The sequence below is a fragment of the Acartia tonsa genome, chromosome 7 (genome assembly GCF_053477335.1).
Source record: "Acartia tonsa isolate MP-2025a chromosome 7, ASM5347733v1, whole genome shotgun sequence".
NCBI lineage: Eukaryota > Metazoa > Arthropoda > Copepoda > Calanoida > Acartiidae > Acartia > Acartia tonsa.
In genome coordinates, this window is record NC_137266.1 from 45,507,797 (window position 1) to 45,527,078 (window position 19,282).

Below are 19,282 nucleotides of genomic sequence, written 5' to 3' on the forward strand. Positions count from 1 at the left end.
TGTTTGATAACTTTATTTTTCATGTTGTGAACCATTTACACAAATTTCTAGCTGAACCTCTATGTGTGATAACTTTATTTACCATGTTGTGAACCATTTACACAAATTTCTAGCTAAACCTCTATATGGGATAACTTTATTTACCATGTTGTGAACCATTTACACAAATTTCTAGCTAAACCTCTATATGGGATAACTTTATTTACCATGTTGTGAACCATTTACACAAATTTCTAGCTAAATCTCTATATGGGATAACTTTATTTACCATGTTGTGAACCATTTACACAAATTTCTAGCTAAACCTCTATATGGGATAACTTTATTTACCATGTTGTGAACCATTTACACAAATTTCTAGCTAAACCTCTATATGGGATAACTTTATTTACCATGTTGTGAACCATTTACACAAATTTCTAGCTAAATCTCTATATGGGATAACTTTATTTACCATGTTGTGAACCATTTACACAAATTTCTAGCTAAACCTCTATATGGGATAACTTTATTTACCATGTTGTGAACCATTTACACAAATTTCTAGCTAAACCTCTATATGGGATAACTTTATTTACCATGTTGTGAACCATTTACACAAATTTCTAGCTAAATCTCTATATGGGATAACTTTATTTTCCATGTTGTGAACCATTTACACAAATTTCTAGCTAAACCTCTATATGGGATAACTTTATTTACCATGTTGTGAACCATTTACACAAATTTCTAGCTAAACCTCTATATGGGATAACTTTATTTACCATGTTGTGAACCATTTACACAAATTTCTAGCTAAACCTCTATATGGGATAACTTTATTTACCATGTTGTGAACCATTTACACAAATTGAAATTCCGCTCATTCTACTTCTACACAAGAATAATTATATTCAAAAGTTGCAAGTTTATCAATTAGGAAAAAAGAATTAAGGAGCGCAAAGGCGATTAGGCCTACTTCCTGTTTTCAACAGTCATCTAAACAGAAAAAAACAATGACTGATAAGTTGATGTACATCCCAATGATGATACACCAAATTACCCCTTCTGTAGATCAGAATCAGTGGTTGAAACTTTTGGACAATCAACTCAAGGAAATTTGCAATTAAAATTCAATAAAAGTCAACGAATAAAAAAACTTTGGGAACTAGTGTAATTAAAAGCGCAATGTCCCCTCCCTCCCTGTGTTTTGACCCCTTTTTATACCCTCATCCTTTTTTAGGGGGTTTATCCAAAGAAGAATGTTAATTGAAAGGCAATCAAAATACATTCATACAGTCCAAAAATTAAACTGTAGAGTTGCTCCGCAGCTTAAGTAGTGAGAAGAGACAAATTGTCAAAGAATTTTTTTCTCTCCCAGTCTTAGCCAAGGAGACCATTTAAGTTTGAGCTTAAGATCATTATATGTGCATTTTAACTTTAATTTCATCCATTCCTTGTATGCACAATTAGGAGTTTCTGGTATAGGTCCTCGAATAAAATGGTTGTTTGTCTCATTAAATAACGTTTATCTTAAAAATTTAGAAATATTTACTCTAAGTTTTACGTCTTATAAATTTGGGCATTTTTGAAGGTTTCCCTTAAAGTCACTACTCGAGCACAGAACCCCCCCCTCTTTTTTTTTTATAAAAAAAGGATACAAGTATGCCCGTAGCGGTTAGGCATTGGAAAAAGACTACTACCAAAACAAAAGTAAGAGGGGGGGGGGGGGAGCTAGTGCTTTTTTACACACAAAATAAATAATGTTAATCGTTATTGCTGCGCTACTTATATTCCAAAATATTCTTGTTAGTTAGATATAAAAAATTCAATTCGCAGAAATACAAAATTTGTATAATTTAAGAATTCAGAAAATGTACGAGAAAAAAACCAGGATAGCTAAGTTCACAGCATTTTTTAACGTATTTTCAGTTATAAAAAAATTGTTTCCGCTCTTATTTTCTCTCAAGTTTTTGCGAAGATAGGACAATAAACGATAAATTTATGAACATTTCGAATTATGTTCAACAAAATACCCCTTCCATGAACTATACTTTTTGGTGAATACACATGTTTTAAGTCAGCATATGAGAGGAGAATTTGGGAACCAGAGGTGGTTTCTTTAAAAACTTAATGGCTCACAACCTCACTAAAATTAGTGAGGCTCGCTAAATTTTTTTTTGTGAAAAATCCTCCAAAATCATATTAAAAATCTAAAAAAAAATAAACAATATAACCATTTTATGATTTTATTTAATTTTTTTTAGATTTTTTTATGCGATTTTGGAGGATTTTTCACAAAGTTTTTTAGAATTCACCTCAGTATATTTTATAGTCTTATATCTCCTCCCTACCTAATTTCAAATTTTACAACCAAAATGCCATTGAAAGAACGTAATATGTCAGCAATGAATGTCATTGAAAATGTCATCAGAATAACGTCTTGTGTTTTATACACTCTGTCTAAAAATATTCAAACAATAGGGTATTGCCCCATTCGTGGCAACGTTCCTTAAGGCGCGATTCTTCGTTTTTTTTACAGTAGCTTTTATCCTATCTCTAGCCCCTGCGGGGCCAATTGCCTAACCCTGTGGAATCACCTAACCCAATATAACCTAACCTAACATATCAGAAGCCTTTTTAAAAATACGACGAATCGTTCCTTAAGGGGCGTTGGCACGAAAGGGACTATTCCCAAACGATGCCTTAATAAGTATCAGGTTTTAGCTTATTTTTCCATTTTATAAACCTTTTTTTTTTTACATATATTACTTCTTAAGGTGTATAGAGAATCTACGCTTATAAAAAAAAGTAAAAAGAATATTCCAACTCTAAATTATTCTGGATAACTCACGGATAAAGAGAAGTTGTCTTTATAATCAACAACCCTTTCGTTCCCCTATTTGCCAGGAATAAAAGGACGACTTAATACTCATAACAGGGATCTAAAGGGATAAGACAATGGCAGATAATTGAAATTGATGTACATCCCCAATGATGATACACAAAATTACCCCTTCTGTAGATTAGAATTAGTGGTTGAAACATTTGGAACCAACCAATCAAAACTCACCAAAGTCCTTAAAGTTGTTAAGCCAATGAATATAAATGCGTTATTATAAAACTTTGGGGACTAGAGCAATATAAAAAGCTAATAGTCTCTGACTTATAACAGTTCAGACAAAGATGAAATATAATCCATTGTTCTATCTCTGTTATCCCTGATCAAACTAGAATCTCCATTTTGTTACTTTATTAAGATGAAAGAAAGTCGTAAAGAATAATGAAAATAAATACATAGAAATGCATTTTTTTAGAATTTTAGAAAAGTGTTTACATATATATTTTTGAAAATGAATCTTAAAGGATTTTGTCGACATATATTTTCGATGGTTTATGTTGTCATTATTATGATTATATTGGGAAAGTAGTCATTTATGAATATATACTAATATTATCACTTTTTAATGATAGAACAACTGGGGGGGGGGGGGGGGGGAGAATAAGGTGTTGATAGTGGTTTCTAGCAAATTGGCTAAGAAAAAATGAAGTCAGCTTTAGCTCTTTATCTCTTTGAACGCGTCTAGTTTTAATTTAATAACTGAATCTTTTAAAGAATCTAGTGCCAAATCTACATAATTTTAAATCTTTATCCCACTTTCTTTCCCACTTCTATTCTCATCTTCCTCATTTATGTGACGTCATGTGTCTGATTTTTAAGTGACTTTCTCCCTCTACTAAATTATCTTTGGCAGACCAGTTTACATTTTAATTGACCAATTGTAGGCCAGTATGACGTCATTTTCTACAGGCACTATGTAAAGCTTTAAAAATTACCTCTGGCTGAGAGTTTCTTTGTATTAATTATTTTAGCAGCAAATTCTAGTCCTGTGTGACGCTGGACGCATCTTTTCACTACAGAGAAAGCGCCCCTGAAAAGAATAAAATATTGAGTATAGTCCTTGTCCTGACAAAGCCTCTTGAGGGGTGTTTCATCGTATTTTCCCAGTAGCTTTTGATAAGTTATTTTAGGTTAGGTTAGGTGATTGCCCCGCTGAGTTACAGCTAGAAATAGAAGATATGCTACTGTATAAAACGAAGAAACGCTCCTTAAGAGTCGTAGTCACGAGAGGGACTATACCCAAACTGGATATGTAGAGTTACAGCTAGTCAATTAAGGCAGATAGAGCGACGCAATAATTATTTTTTCCTAAATAGATAAAAGAGACCCTTAAAGTTTTTCATTAACAGATTTAAACACAGACAGACTATTGAACTAACAATTACAGATCGAACGAAAGATAGGCAGACATGGCAGCACGCTACAGAAGAAGGACGACAACTGAAAAGAATAAAATTATAAATGAGTTGCATATATAGATGTAAAAATGGACAGAGAAAGTGCATCGAAAAAATATTAATAGTTACATAGTTACAGACTGAAATACAGACAGGCATAAAGAAAGATATAACGATTTACAGACAAAGAAATATTTGGCTCTGAGTAATAAAAGTGAGTTCGTTAACGGAACTTTCTTAGAGCGTATTTTTTCCATAAGATCAGTATCTAATTTATACTTAACAGTAAGGTACGACTTAGAAAGCACAGCAACTCTATAATCGTTAACAGAAAGTCCGTCCATTTAAAACAAGCTGATTTGAATTTTAAAATTATCCTATTCATCTGATTTTTCGAATACTGATTCTTATTACAACTAGGTATAGTGTTATAAGCAAAGCGTTTGTCTTTCCATTTCAGAGCCTCGCTTTTATGGATGTTGTCATCCTTGTTTCTATTTGTCTAATAAGGTGGTAATACTTACTTTCCGAGCTCCTCTTTGAGTTCATAATTGTCGGTAAACTTGGAACAAACTGTTTGGGCCATTCTCAACGATTTTTCTCAATCGACCACTCACACAAAAACTGAAATTATAATCATTACAATAAAAGATTTTTGGTGGTGAAAATTATAAATTTTATAGGGTTATTCGGTACTTTACCTTAAATGCTTGGAACACCTATACCCCACCCCCATACGGGATACTACTCCTATGGGGCTATTCTAATATGCTTTAATGACCTTTTTCTGTGGTCCATTTGAGATATGAGGTAAACTCTCAAAAAATTGTTTTGAAAAAGGACAACTTCAACCATAAGCATAAATAAGTAGTAGTATACGATTTTTTTCATTATTTGAAAAAAACCCGGATATACCATAGTTATATAATAGGATTTATAAACTTTAAAAAAAAAAAAATAAAATTGGTTAGGTTCTTATATCCTAACTTTTCTCAATAAAAAAAATCTTAACTTGTTTTTGCTGCGCTACTTCTGTATAAACGTATTATTAGTCTGTTTACCTATTTATAAGTGATGTATATAAGTATAGCGGGTTGTACTAAGCTCTTCTATAATTACTGCTAGCTATTACCATATCACTAGGAAGCAGATATACACCTAAACAAAACAAATACTTATTATCCTTTATACTAAATAACAGGATGTCTGTTTGTTTGTGTGTCTGTTTGTACCAAAGGATCTCGCTATCAGCTGAACCGATCTGGTTCTCCTTAACAGGGTAGCTTCTCATAGGTCCCGGAAAGGTTTATAACTATTTTCTTGGGGTATGGGACACCCCCCCCCCCCAAAAAAAAAAAACGAAAGATACTTCCCACCCAAATTGGGTTATCAAATTCGACTCCCCCCTCCTCAAGTGTTCCTAGAGGTCTCTAGGGGCGTAGCCGCTAGTAATTTATACAGTAGCTTCTCTCTTTTGATAAATGTTATATATATAGTGTCTACATTTAGGAATTTAATTTTTATTTTTGGAGGGGGTAATTTTTCTCCTATGAGGGTGGAGGTATATCCTGCCTCTAAATAAGACCTTCCCTGGATCTAAAAGAATCTTGACTGCAAAGAAACATAAAAAAAACAGATAAACATCTTGTTACTTGTTTTTTTTTGTCTGTTTGGTATTCCTCCTTAAGACCTGATATTTCATGAACGAAAGCATATCTAAAATTATTCGAAATACAACGTTGTGAAATCAAAGTTTTGGTTGTATGTCCATTAGGTGTCATTTAGATTCAGATTAACTGATAGACCGAATTTTCCAACTTGAGAAAAACCTTTAACCGTTCAACTAAACTTTTATGTGCCTTTTATATTTCATACTGCATATTATGCACTCATGGAAGTCTTAATCATTGTTCCAGTTTTTTATTGTATATTTAACTGTAAAAATAATTGTTAAAGGTAGACAAATGAAAACTTAATTTCTGATTAATCACCAATAATACACTATTAAGTAAATGGATTTATTATTACTTGGATTTTTCACCAGATTTTTATGTACTCTTATAAGGGGAAACTTGTAGCTGGCTAAAATAACTATCCCCCCATCCACCCATTTTACCCCCTACGCTCTTAATTCCCTCCTACAGGTAGAAAGAACTGACCAATAAATGATTTTCATTTTAGCAACCAAAATTGACTACAATTTTTCCCCTGTCATATTATCCACGTATAATGTATTTTCTATATCCATTATTAAATAGTAGTTCAGGTGTTCCATCAATTCCGTTAAAAAACAACTTTTTTAAAGTCATGAGACTTGCAAATTATGATTCTACAAGAAAAGTGTACTCCCTATATTATTATGCAGGAATTTTAAGCGGTTATACAATGGCAAATGGTCAATCCCAATTATATTAAACAAAATTCTCTCTCCGATATATGGAAATTATTGGTCAAAAAGTTTGGACATCAATTTATTATACCCATTTATTATATCCATACCTATTTCTGTTTAAATTTACATGACCCCACTGTATTTATAAATATATTAGCTATTTTTTTGGTTTATTTGTTTTATGGTATAAACATTATTTTGAAAACCATAAAAAAACTATTTTACAAGAAAAATGCAAGTCTAATAATAATATGTACATTCTCGTATTCATTCGAAACCGACCAATATCCAGTGGATTAGAACCGGTTCTCATCAATCGAAAAAACTATGTCTGGCATCGTATTATATCCAGTTTTCTACGAATAAAAAAATGTACAATTATAAGATTAAAACCAGTTTTTAGCCCATACCTTTGACATCTAAGGGCTTCAAAAAACTAGTTTTGATATTATATCTGTACATTTTATATCCGTGGAAAGCTATTTATAATACGATGCGAGGAATAACTATTAATTAACTGATTTTGACTGGAGTGAAATCATTTCTTCTCCCATTAGGCTAAGCATAAACAGGCGTATTATCAGACAGAAATAACTAATTATAGAGTAGCGAAGCTACTTAACAATTATACTCACATTAAGCTAGGGAGTATGCGAAGCCTAAATTCACTCCTTCAAAACTGTCAATCCATTTTTTAGGTTTATCTGAAAATGAACAATTATTCAGCATATCTTTAATATGACAATTTCATAAAAAAAAAATATATTACAGTCACAAAATTAATTTTAAAAATTCAATTTACAATCGTTTTTCAATAAAAGTATTTTTACATATTCAAATACAAATATATGTAAGTAAGTGCTTTTAAACATAAAAATATCTATATATATATTTAAAATTAAACTTTTCTAAAAGAGCTAACTCACTTTAATATAATAACCAAAATTTCAACTAATTTCGACCTTTCAGCCATTGCATTTTTTAGCTTCTCTCTATAAGAATGAAATCACTAATTTTCTCCACACAAAAATGGCTTCTTATAACAAATTGCATAACACAAAAACATTATCAATTGCCACAAGAAAAAAACTTTTTTTTTTCTCAATTGTTACCTAAAATATTTTAGCCAAGCATATGATTTAAAAACTCGCAACTGCTAACCCCAAAACCAACCCCCTCCTTCAAAAAATCCTCCGCACCCCTTGGGTTAAAAAATGCGGGAGGTGTAGGGGGTGTGAGGGGGGTGGTTATCCAATCAGCTGTTCGTCACTGGTGGGAGTCAGGTGAAAATATAGATGCTGTGGTAGTGATCCTGGTGGGTGCTCCAGGTATACCTGCCATACTGCCATACAATACTCAGACAGTAGGATCTTACAACACTCTCTCTCTCTCTCTCTCTCTCTCTCTCTCTCTCTCTCTCTCTCTCTCTCTCTCTCTCTCTCTCTCTCTTCTCTCTCCCTCTTTCTCTCTCTCTTTCTCATTTCTAATCGAGGTTTTAAAACCTCTCTTTATCCTCCCCCCCCCATATTTCCCGTCACCAATTTCCCCCTTTCTCTATTTCTCTCAATTTTACCTATCCTACAGGGCCGGGGGGGTACTTTAAGTTGCCTTATAAGTCACTATATTTATAGTTGAAAATCAAAAAGAAAAAAAAGAAAAATTGATATTAAGATTAACCAAAGTTAATATCTTCAAAACATATTTCAGATGAACTATACATTGATTAAATCATTTAAAATTGAAATTAGCAACAATTCGGATTATTTTTGAAGCTTAAACAATATATTTTAAGTCAGCGGATCATTGAATAGCAAAAAACAAAGCTTAAGCTAATAGCTTAAATTTATGATTATGTTTTATATGACAACCCAACACTGATATTTTAAAATTATAAGGAGTAATTATTGATATTTACAAAATTAATCCTTCTGTAGATTATAATTATTGGTTAAAATTGGCCTTTACAACATTGGAATCAAAAAATCAAAATTAAATAAAAGTACCCAAAGTTATTATCAACAAATAAAGTAACGTTCCTTTAAAACTTTGGATACCATTGAAATTTACAGTCCAATGTCTCCTTTTAAAAATATTCAAAGATAGACAATTTAAAGCCAGTCACCCTGTATACTTCTCTCTTTCTCAATCTCCCTCTTTCTTTCCCTCCCCCCCCCTAACCATTCCCTTTTAATTCTCTTCCTTGTCCTCTTATAATAGCTCCGGCTTCTAATTGTATGTGCTAGCAACTCAGGAATTTAAGGATAGGCCAATAACAGATTAATTAATAATTTTAGCGTATAATAGTAAGATAATTGTCTTTAAGCATCATGAAATTATGATTAAAAATTATTTATGTTTCATTTGCCTATCCATGACCCCTGACTGGAACCTCACAATAAAACCTCCATGAACAGCCCTCCCGGAGACTTCAATCCCTCTCCGGAGCCCCCCTGTAAACACTAGCCCCCCCCCCCCACCACCTCCTAAAAAGAATTAAACCCCTCCTAATTTGTATATAAACCATTGTAGATAGAAACAATTTTCCAGGATTAAATGTTTAACAAATAAGACCTCTCTCTTAACTATTATCAAAAATCTTTTAAAATATGACAATAGGAAATTTTAAGAATACGGTCTAATGAGATAATAAAAAAATATCTTTAAATTTTAAATACAAATATATGTATATATGATATTTTTCTTCATAAATTTTAAATATAACCATGATTTATATTTTCTCTCTTTCTCTTTTGAGTGCCATGTAGATATTTAATAAACATATCATAATATAAATTTTAAACTCGAAGCTTATCTATAAGTTGTGTCTGTATGTCAGTTTTTCCATGGTCTTTATAGTAAATTAATCATAATAATTCAATAACAATTAATAAGGTAAACCTACAATGCTATATTATAAGAGTTGATATTCTTCCTAAGAATTTCAAGAGGACTGCCGAAAATTTTAGAAAATCTCCGCTTTAAAAAAAGATCTTAGAAAAAGGCTGTAAAATGTAAGAATTAATTATCTTATAAAAATAGTTTGAAGAATGTTACAGCCGCGTAAAATGAAAAAAAAAACAATAAAATAAATCAAGATTGCAATAAAGAAAAGTATTTTTTTTTAGTAGCGGAGCTACTTATATTTCTTGTCTGTCAGTTTATTGAAGATTTGGCACACTTAAACATACCAAAAAGGGAGGGGACATTGAGCTGTTTATTACATGAGTCCTCAATGTTTTAAATAACGTTTTCTTAATTAAATTTTCATTGGAAGTTTTATTAAGTTCAGTGTTTAAACGATCCTTCCACCCATTGTATTTTACTGAAGAAGTAAATGAGGATGTACAATAATTTATTGGCTATTGTGTTATCCCATTAGGACATTGAAAATTTACCTTATAAGAACTTTTATATACACTCTTAGAGCTGATATAAAAAAAAATTATATAAAAATCTTCTGATATATGAATAATTTTTTCTCTAACATATAGACCAAAAATTGTGTGTGTTTTTGACAGATAATGTTAACAAAGTTCCTTTTTATTCAGCTTATTTGTGGCTTTTAGTAAAGATTTTTTCTCTTCAATAAAAAATCATATAAAAATGAAAGATAGAATAAAGAAACAGTAAACTATAATACACTAATAATTTTCATTAGAAAATATGCGATTTAAGGTACGGGAAGAAAGTCACTCAAAAAATCAGCATGGTACGTCATAAAAATGAGGGAGATGAGAGGAGAAATGGAAAAGAAAACCCCTAAAAAAAGATAGATAATCCCTCATTTTTATGACGTCACATGCTGATTTTTGAGTCTACTTTCTTCACGTACAATTTAAGCATTATAATGAGTCTAGATGAGTAGTTAATTAACTCTAACATAAGTAAAAACGTGCGTAAGTGTGGACACACTCTAGTTATAGAGTAGCTCTAAAATTAAACAAAATTACATTTATAAAATTATAAAATATTTATAAAAATTATAAGTGCATAATGCAATTATATGGATTCTAAACTGAATTAGACTCCAACAAATCATACAGTATGTATGTCATTCTAAATTTTAATATGCTACGAGCATTTTCTATAATTACAATTGTCCGTCTATTCATTTTCAGTCTATACGTCTGTGATAATATGGGATAATGTCTGCATGTAATGCACTGAGTTTCAAAGATTTTTACAAAGAATTTTATCTCGGCTGTTATTAAAGGTAAACACCCTAAATTTCGTATTTATCAGCGTCCATAGTTTGCGCTATAAATCAAATTAATGGATTTTTAAGTAAAAATTGTAAATAGTTAGATAAGAAAGAAGATATAGTCATAAAATAGACCAAAAAGACATATTTTAAATAATAAATAACATTTAAGTTCGGGTACGTTTTAGATACAACCTAAAGTATTTTTTTATTGAGAAATATTTCAATTTGTCAAACTTTAAACCTTATTTTTATGCAATAAAATCAAACTTTTACCAAAAAATATGCAACAATTTTCATTCGCTTCAAATTTAAATAGATTTATTAATATAAATATTAATTCAGAAGCAAGATAACAAAAAAAAGTTAGTTTGGCTTTTAATCAACGAACGAGGTAAATTTAAGCTAACTCAAACATTACATATTAGAGTATACACTAGAGGGGGAAGGGGTTAAATAACTGTATCTCCCCAACGCAGTGTCCTTGTGCTGACTCTCAATGGGGTCATTGAAAATCAACCAATGGTGTCGGTTATATTAACACAGCCAAGTAGCAGAATTTTTTTTGTAGCAGACAAAAAGGGTCATTGAGAAAGGAAGGGAGGTAGTTATCTGTATATACATCTATACTATAGATCTGTTCATTACATGATAATCTTACTGTGAGAATATAGATAAAGAATAGGTTATTTGTACTTGAGACATAGTTTACTATGAAAAAGAAACGTCTTTCTGTCTATCTGTCCCACAGCTATGGTGGTAAGATGAGTTTAACGATACAGGAAGGGTTCAAAAAGGTCCTACAGATAATTTTTATTTTTTTAATAGGGAAAGTCAATTTTTCCAGAGAAAGTTGAAAATCAATGAGCTATAGAATAGCTGCACTCCGTTTTAAACTTGCAAAAATGCAAATATTATCGATCTAAATGAACTAAAAATACGTATTAAGATTATACTTTAGTTACTGGAGGACTGCAATTTGGATGGGGACTGATTTGAAGAGATTTAAACTAGGGATTGTTTAATTATTTTTACCTGGTAAAGAGTCTTAAAAGTTAACTTATCATCCTTATACTAAAGTAACAGGATGTTTGTCTGTTTGTTTGTGTGTCTGTGTAACTGTATGTCTGTACCGAAGGATCTCGCTAACCGCTGAATCGATCGGGTTCTCCTTAACAGGGTAGATTCTAACATGTCCCGGGAAGGTTTTTAACTATTTTGGGGGAGGGTACAACCACCCTCCCAAGAGAAATGACAAAAAAATCGAAAATTTAAAAAATATATTGGAGACTTCAACGTAACATAAAGAGAATTATCGTAACATAAAGAAGTAACGTAGAGACTTTAACAAATAAAAACATCTAAAGTGCCACTAGAGGCCTCTAGGGGTGTAGCCGCTAGTACAACACAAAGTGTTAAGGTTTGTTTGTAAGAAGCTAAATATCTCGAAAAATGATGGTCTGAATTGGTTGTTCTTTAAATGAAAGCTTATACATGTCTTGTGGTGGTTTTAGGCTATTTTTTGATCACAACACCCTCTACCTATGGGCTAGGAGTAGAGTAACTAGTATTCATATAAATTATAAATTTACAATATTATGATTTAAAGATGTGAATTGCTATCTTAATAATAGCCTAAAACCTGTCCAGATGGCTAAATGTTTCCCTAAAAAAATGTACAATTCAGTGAGCTTAACTATCCACAAATAAGTCTAATTCTAATTCTAGCTAAATTTTGCTGAATTTTTTGAACACCAAAAACAGTTTTTTGGCGCAGTTAGCAACGATAACCCCCAACAAAAACTTCGTCTCAATTGAAGACATTTTTGTTGTAATCATGCGTTTATAAACAAACCATAACTGCAACAAAAAAAAACTTCAATAAATATGTTCATATGAAAATACCAAAATATATTGATATAAAGGAGTATTTAAGACTACCTCCTTGGCTAGCCTAAGAAATCTTTTAGGATTTGTCCCAATTTCTTTCATTAATAGTTCATCATCAAAAAATATAATTGATATGCCTTGAGTAAAAAGTAACCAGTTTCTAATTAAAAGTTTAAATGACAAAACCTAAACCATAGCAATATACCTGATTATTGAATATAAATCTACCATCTTTAACATTTTATATAAAACTTAAATTTTCACATTAATGTTAAAACATCTATAGATTTATTTATAAACAAATCGCAAAGTACTTTTATTTGATATTTTATTTGCGTTTTTTTTTAAAGCTAAGCCTTTCTAAATTTAGGATCAGTCCGTAGTCTGTCCGTCGTTAGCTTTTTTCGTTAATTTAGGCATGTTATCCTATCGATTTCAAACTTTGCATGGTGATTCCTTTAGTAGTTAGGTACGATTTAGAAAGCGCAGCAACTCTATAATCATTACCAGAATCAAGGTTTTTTCTAAAGCTTAAGATTTGGATAACTATAGAACTGATTGAGTTCTTCATTTTAGAGAATCCTATCATAGGTCACGGAATAGTTTTATGCTATTTTATTTGTAGATATAAGATTTGAGATGGTTTAGTAATATATTAATAAGTGAGTTTTATGGTTTGCTAAATACTAAACCGATTGAGTTCTCTATTTACGGGAAGATTCATTTGGGACATGGAATTGCTTTAGACTATTTGATTTTTACAAATGAATGTTGAATGTTTTTTTCAAAAAACTAATTTAAAACAATTAATTTATCTACCCCTGTATATCTGAGACTTATACAATTGTGCAATAAATTGTAATAAAAGTACCATTGGGTGTGCATACAATTCATCATTGTGTTTCATCTTGTAATATAAAGTAGTAAGCGTTTTTTTAGCTAGTTAACTAAATGGGTTCTTCATTCAAGGAAAGCTTCACATATGTCACGTGACGGTTTTAGGCTATTTTATTATCAAATCAAAGTCTAAGGCTAGTTTCAGACTATTTGTATGTTATTTTTTCTCCTTTCATTACAAAGACCCTGGATGCTAGGAGCCGCTGGTATTCGTAAAACGAATCTATGTGTACCTAATAAAAATTAAGAAGCGTTTAATGAGTGAAGCAAAGAAAATCGCAAATTTGTGCTGTTTTAATAATTTGCTTTATGAAAAATTGCGGAATTGATCACACACCAAACCATGGATCTATTTTTTCCCCAAAGCTTACTCATCGATATTTTTAGATCAAAATATTGTCTCAATTTTTCTTCCAATGTTACAAAATCCTTTTTTAAACAAGGACAATTATGTAAATCATCCCAATAGAAGCGCAGCTTTAGCAAGCTTTAAAGGACAATAAAAAAATTCAAGTACTACTGCATTCATTGAATTTTGAAAATAATCATTTTGGTTCAAGTAATTTATGTTTTATTTTCAATTAAATACACTAATAAAAAAGTTTCTTTTTGAAAATTTGAAGTTTACTTTTAAGCTTTGAGTTACAGCAGAAAAACCTGCAAACATATACAAACTATTTGTAGCTGCGCTACTAAAAATATGAATGACAAAAAAAGAAAAATACAGTTTTGTACTAATTAATTTTGTCTTTAAATTTGCTATACAGACAGACAGACAGAAATACAGACAAACAGTCAGACATAAAGACAAGTCTCCATTCATAAAATTTATTTTTAAACTAAAAGTACACCTCTAAGCTTATAATATCAAAGGCAAAATTCCTTTTAGTGTAATTAGATGAGATGTAAACCCTTTACCCTTATAGACATAATAATAAAAAAATATTGTTATGACGATATTATGCCAGTCATGATCACTTTTATTTAATACCCAATAGTCGACATATAAAACAGGAATATAAAAATTGCATTTTATTTGAAATTCCAATATTTTGAAAGGGTAGGTCGATATAGGTTTCTGAAGTTGACAATTTTTGTCGACTAAACACATTGCATCGGTTGGGTGGTATTTTCCGGCTGAAAAAGTGGGAATGTACCATATCAATTAATCTAGAAAACATATAAATGGCTTCTTTATGAATATTTAAAGCTGGTGGCTGTGTATCTATTTCTTTCAGGAGGGAAAAGAGGTACAGCACTTTTAATATAACCAGTGGTTTCGCCCCCAGCCTCTAGCTGCTTTTTTATTTCAAATGTTTTCTTTAAAAATCTGTTAAATTACTATCCAATTAGCTTTTTTAAAGGAAAGGAAGGAACAACAATGAAAACAGGTTTTAGGCTATTTTATGTGGGAATGTTCATTGACCCATTGTTTTGGCAATTTTATTTTTTTTATTTTTTAACAAAAATTAGATGTTTGGAAGCTAATTCACCCCCACCCCTAAAATTTGGGCGAAGCCACTACTCTATTGAAAATCCATTAATAGAAAGACATAAAAAATTAGAGTAGACTGTGTAAGTGTATACCTTAAGAGTATTTAATATAAATAAGAGGAAATCATATTACATCCTCTATTTATATATATATACAGGGTTTTTTCTAGAATATACATTAAGAGATATAAGTTTTCCGGAATTTTTATGTAGGGAGTAGATTTGAAATCTGCATCAAATTTTAAGGATTTTTTTTATAAAATTCGTTTTTTGTAAAATTCTTTATCTAAAAGCGAAAATACATTTTAAGTTAATTAATTTTGACCAATAGGATAGGTGGATTTTAAACTACCTGCGCTCTAATTGGTTGAATGATGTACGACATCCAATCAGAGCGCAGATTTTTTAAATCCACCAATCACAGATGCCAAAATTAATTAACTTAATTTGTATTTCCGCTTTTAGATAAAGAATTATACAAAAAACGAATTTTATAAAAAATCCTTAAAATTTGATACAGATTTCAAATCTACTCCCTACATTACAATTCCGGAAAACTTATATCTCTTAATATACATAGGCAAATATTTGTAAATATATTTATGTTATTGTTTCTTAATCTAGTCTTTTAAATTTGAAAATCAGTCAATAAATAAAAAAGTAGTTGTTAATATCTTTAACATACCCAAATGGATTGATAGTTAGAAAATAATTAAAGAGTACTTTTTCTGTATGTTTATAAACAGTAGTTAAGTATGAAATAGAGTCAAACTCCTTTTGCAAGTCATAATTTCTATATACAATTTTTTTGAAGCACAAACTAATTTTGTTGGGCGGCACCCTGTAAAATATGGACAATAGCATTCCACAGTTTTTTATTATTTCTCAATAAGTTCTTTCATAAGCATTTTTGGTATTTTATTATTAATTTATCACAAAAGATTTCTATGAACACTTCTTTTTCATACACTTACAACAGAAACTCTAATAACCTTATTTGTTTTCTGTATATCTGTTTTATTTGTCTGTCTGTCAGTCAGATAGTCCGTATTTTGCATATTACCTCTCTTTCTTTTATTTGTTATGCCAACTGAAGATCAGCTCTATAACTCGCTTTGTCCATTTGTCCATTTCATAATTCTTTTTACTTTACTAATTAATTTTGTCATTATTGTTTAAAGTGCATTTTATTTTATACAAATGATTAGTATAAACTGCCTGACTTAAATACATGGCTTTTATCCAGAGAGACTCAGCTATTAAAACTAATCTATTTAAATTAATGTTCTTTAAATTTTGTACTATCTGAACTGAACCAATAACCTTTTCTAAAAAAGTGTAAAGTTAACAAAAAAAAAAGATATCAAAATAGAACCTATAAAGGCTCGGCAGTATCAGAAGCTTTCCCCTAGTACTACACTCCCGCATAGGAGTTGCATTAATTTTAATTTTTGTAAAGCCACTTTTAAAGAAATAAACTGCTACCCATCTACCCTTTCCTAAATGAATAAACACCAGCTCCAGCTGGGTCGCAGATATGCCGCACCTGAATGATCAGCTGCCGAGCCCTGTATATTATATACTATACATATAATCTGTCTATGTTAAACATGCATTGATAGATTATTCATCATTATCCCAGCATGATGTCATTCTAAGATAAACAAACTTTTTATGTGTGTTTGTGTGTGTGTGTGCGTGTGTGTGTGTGTGTTTTTGTGTGCCTTTTTACTTTCCTAGCTTGTTTTACTTCTAGGGTTACAAAATGCCTTTTTGGGGATACTCTCATTTTGTTAATAAATGCTTTTGTTATTTGTCGATAATATGTCAACCATAAACACTTTTTAAAACAACTAGCGGCTTCGTTAATAGCAATTAGGGGTTTTGCCCCGAGAGGTTTGATCAACCTAATTTTTTTAGATTTAAAAAGAAAAGGTAATTTTTTTTTTGGGGGGGGGGGTTACGTCGACCCACTTTTTAAATTTAAGTTTTAAAAAGAAAAGAAAATAGTTTAAAACCATCACATGATCAGTAGGTATATTCCCTGAATAGTAAAGCCCAATCGGTTCTGTGCTTACTGAGATCTTAAGCTTCAGACAGACAGACGAACGGACGGACAAAAATCAAGATACTTTGTATTATAGATATAATGTAAATAATCTAATCAAAATAATTGCATGTCGATACAGATTATATATTGGTCATTATCTATAATACAAAGTTAAATCACGTGTGTCTGACAAGATGAAGCTTAGGTCCCGCTAGCCGCTGGACCGATTGGGATATACTTTTCAGAGATTTTTGATTCAGAAAGGAAAAACTGATTTTTAGTAAACTGTGGACCATAACTGTAGAGTTAAAATTGAAAATGTAAAGAATTTCATTTATCATGCCTAAACCATTTAAACAAATATTTTTATATTGAATACGATTAAATGCAACAATCTACAGAAACTCTACTATCCAACTTGAAGTTCTAAATTGCAAAATCTGGGAATTCTACAATGAATCCCGGAACGGTGAAAGGCTTGTTTCAGGAAAGGTACAAGTTAATACTAGTTTCTATAAACTTATTCCTGTGATGTCATCATTTCAAACAAGGACAATCATATAAAAAACAAACCCATACAGCTTAAGGAAAATGTGTTTGGGCATAATATTAGATAATTCTGTTTTTTTTTAAATTTTGATCTGGGATAGTTAGTTAGATAACCAAGCTTTTGATTGTAGAACCTTTGACTAGAAGTCCTTACTCTGCTGCAAAGTAATAATTTGCACCTGTTTCTAGACAAATGCATTCCCCCTACTTTCGCTGTTCTGATATTATTGTATATTTGTAATGTATACATGTTAGTTTTAGTAAGAGTGTTTGTTCATGTTTTTAAAAGATTACAATGTTTATTCTTCACATTAATACATAGTAAGTCCAATAAAACTTCCTTTTAACTTATTGCTTAGTAACAAACAAACTAATTGTTTTAATAACTTATTTCTTAAGTTTTTAAAATAAAATAAAAAAAATATTAAAAAAAGGTTTAGTGGTAGTTGTTCTATAAATTAAATAATCCTATTTAAAGGGTTTCAAAAAAGGTATCAATAACACATTACATATTGTTCTTTCTTATTTAATAATTTATTCCTTTAAGAACAAACTATACATAATTAAATCACATAACATATATAAACAAAATAGATGTTCATATGTCATATTAGCTGCTTTATGATATTAATATGTCAACATAAGTCAACTTACAACCATGATTGATATTTTTTTGACAAACTATATATTTTGTAAATGTCCTACTATATAAAGTATTAAGGTTTTTTTTGTCTATAGCTCTACACGATTTTGGTAACTACTAAATCAATTGAGTTCTGCAAATAAGAGAAACCTCACAATGGTCCCGAGATGGTTTTAGTATATTTTACTTTCAGATTTAGGTCTTGGGTTAGTTTTTAATTCAGAGCCCTTAGATGCTAAGGGCGTAGCCGCTAGTTTTGAATATATAGAGCCAGACGCTTTTACCTAGGCTCTAGGGATTTCAAAACTATTGAAGGTGGGTGGGGGAATGGTCATGCACCCCTTAAAACCATCCCAGGACTCGTAAAAAGCTTTGCTGTGCTACTTATGCAAAAAAATTACAAACAAGCTATGGTTTTAAAAATTTTAGTTAGTTTTTCCCTTGTTCTATATAATATCTAATCCCCCATTCAATTTGTATATACACAGTGAAATAAAAAAAAACATTTATAGACTTTTTTTCTTAAGTTTATGATATATTCAAAAATTAAGAGTTCTAAAGGGGGGAAAGGTGAAATAAGAAATTTTGTAGGTTTTTCTCCTCCCCCCCCCACAAGGATTCCCACTTCCCTGGTAAAACACTGTGCACGCCACTTATTGTAAATGTAAGATCTCATAAACAGATCGGTTACCAATATTTTAGTTTTAAAGTTGAGCGGCCACGTTTTAGACTATTTGTGGGAAAAATTTATTTTACCCCATTCAATGTTGAAGTCAAAATTAGTTGGAGAACATCGTGATATAGCCTCTTAAGGGGCATTTCGCCGTATTTTCACAGTAGCTTTTGATAGGTTATTGCCCCACTGGATTAGGCAATTAGCCCCACAGG

At 30.8% G+C, this 19,282-nt stretch overlaps 1 protein-coding gene across 7 annotated transcripts in view; it reads right to left on the bottom strand.

The window, feature by feature from the left end:
* The window catches only part of CaMKII (Calcium/calmodulin-dependent protein kinase II), a 66,079-nt gene extending 58,703 nt beyond the window's left edge, over nt 1-7,376 (bottom strand). For all 7 annotated transcript variants that reach the window (XR_013881122.1, XR_013881121.1, XM_080166429.1 and 4 more), the window contains exons 1-4: nt 7,306-7,376; nt 5,340-5,436; nt 4,803-4,902; nt 3,817-3,911 (exon numbers count right to left, since the gene is read on the bottom strand). Coding sequence is in view for 5 of the 7 variants with exons in the window: in XM_080166429.1 (XP_080022555.1) it covers nt 3,817-3,911; nt 4,803-4,864 (157 nt within the window). In the remaining 2 variants the exon portion in view is untranslated. The remainder of the gene's footprint in view (nt 1-3,816; nt 3,912-4,802; nt 4,903-5,339; nt 5,437-7,305) is intronic.
* Between the last annotated feature and the right edge of the window lie 11,906 nt (nt 7,377-19,282).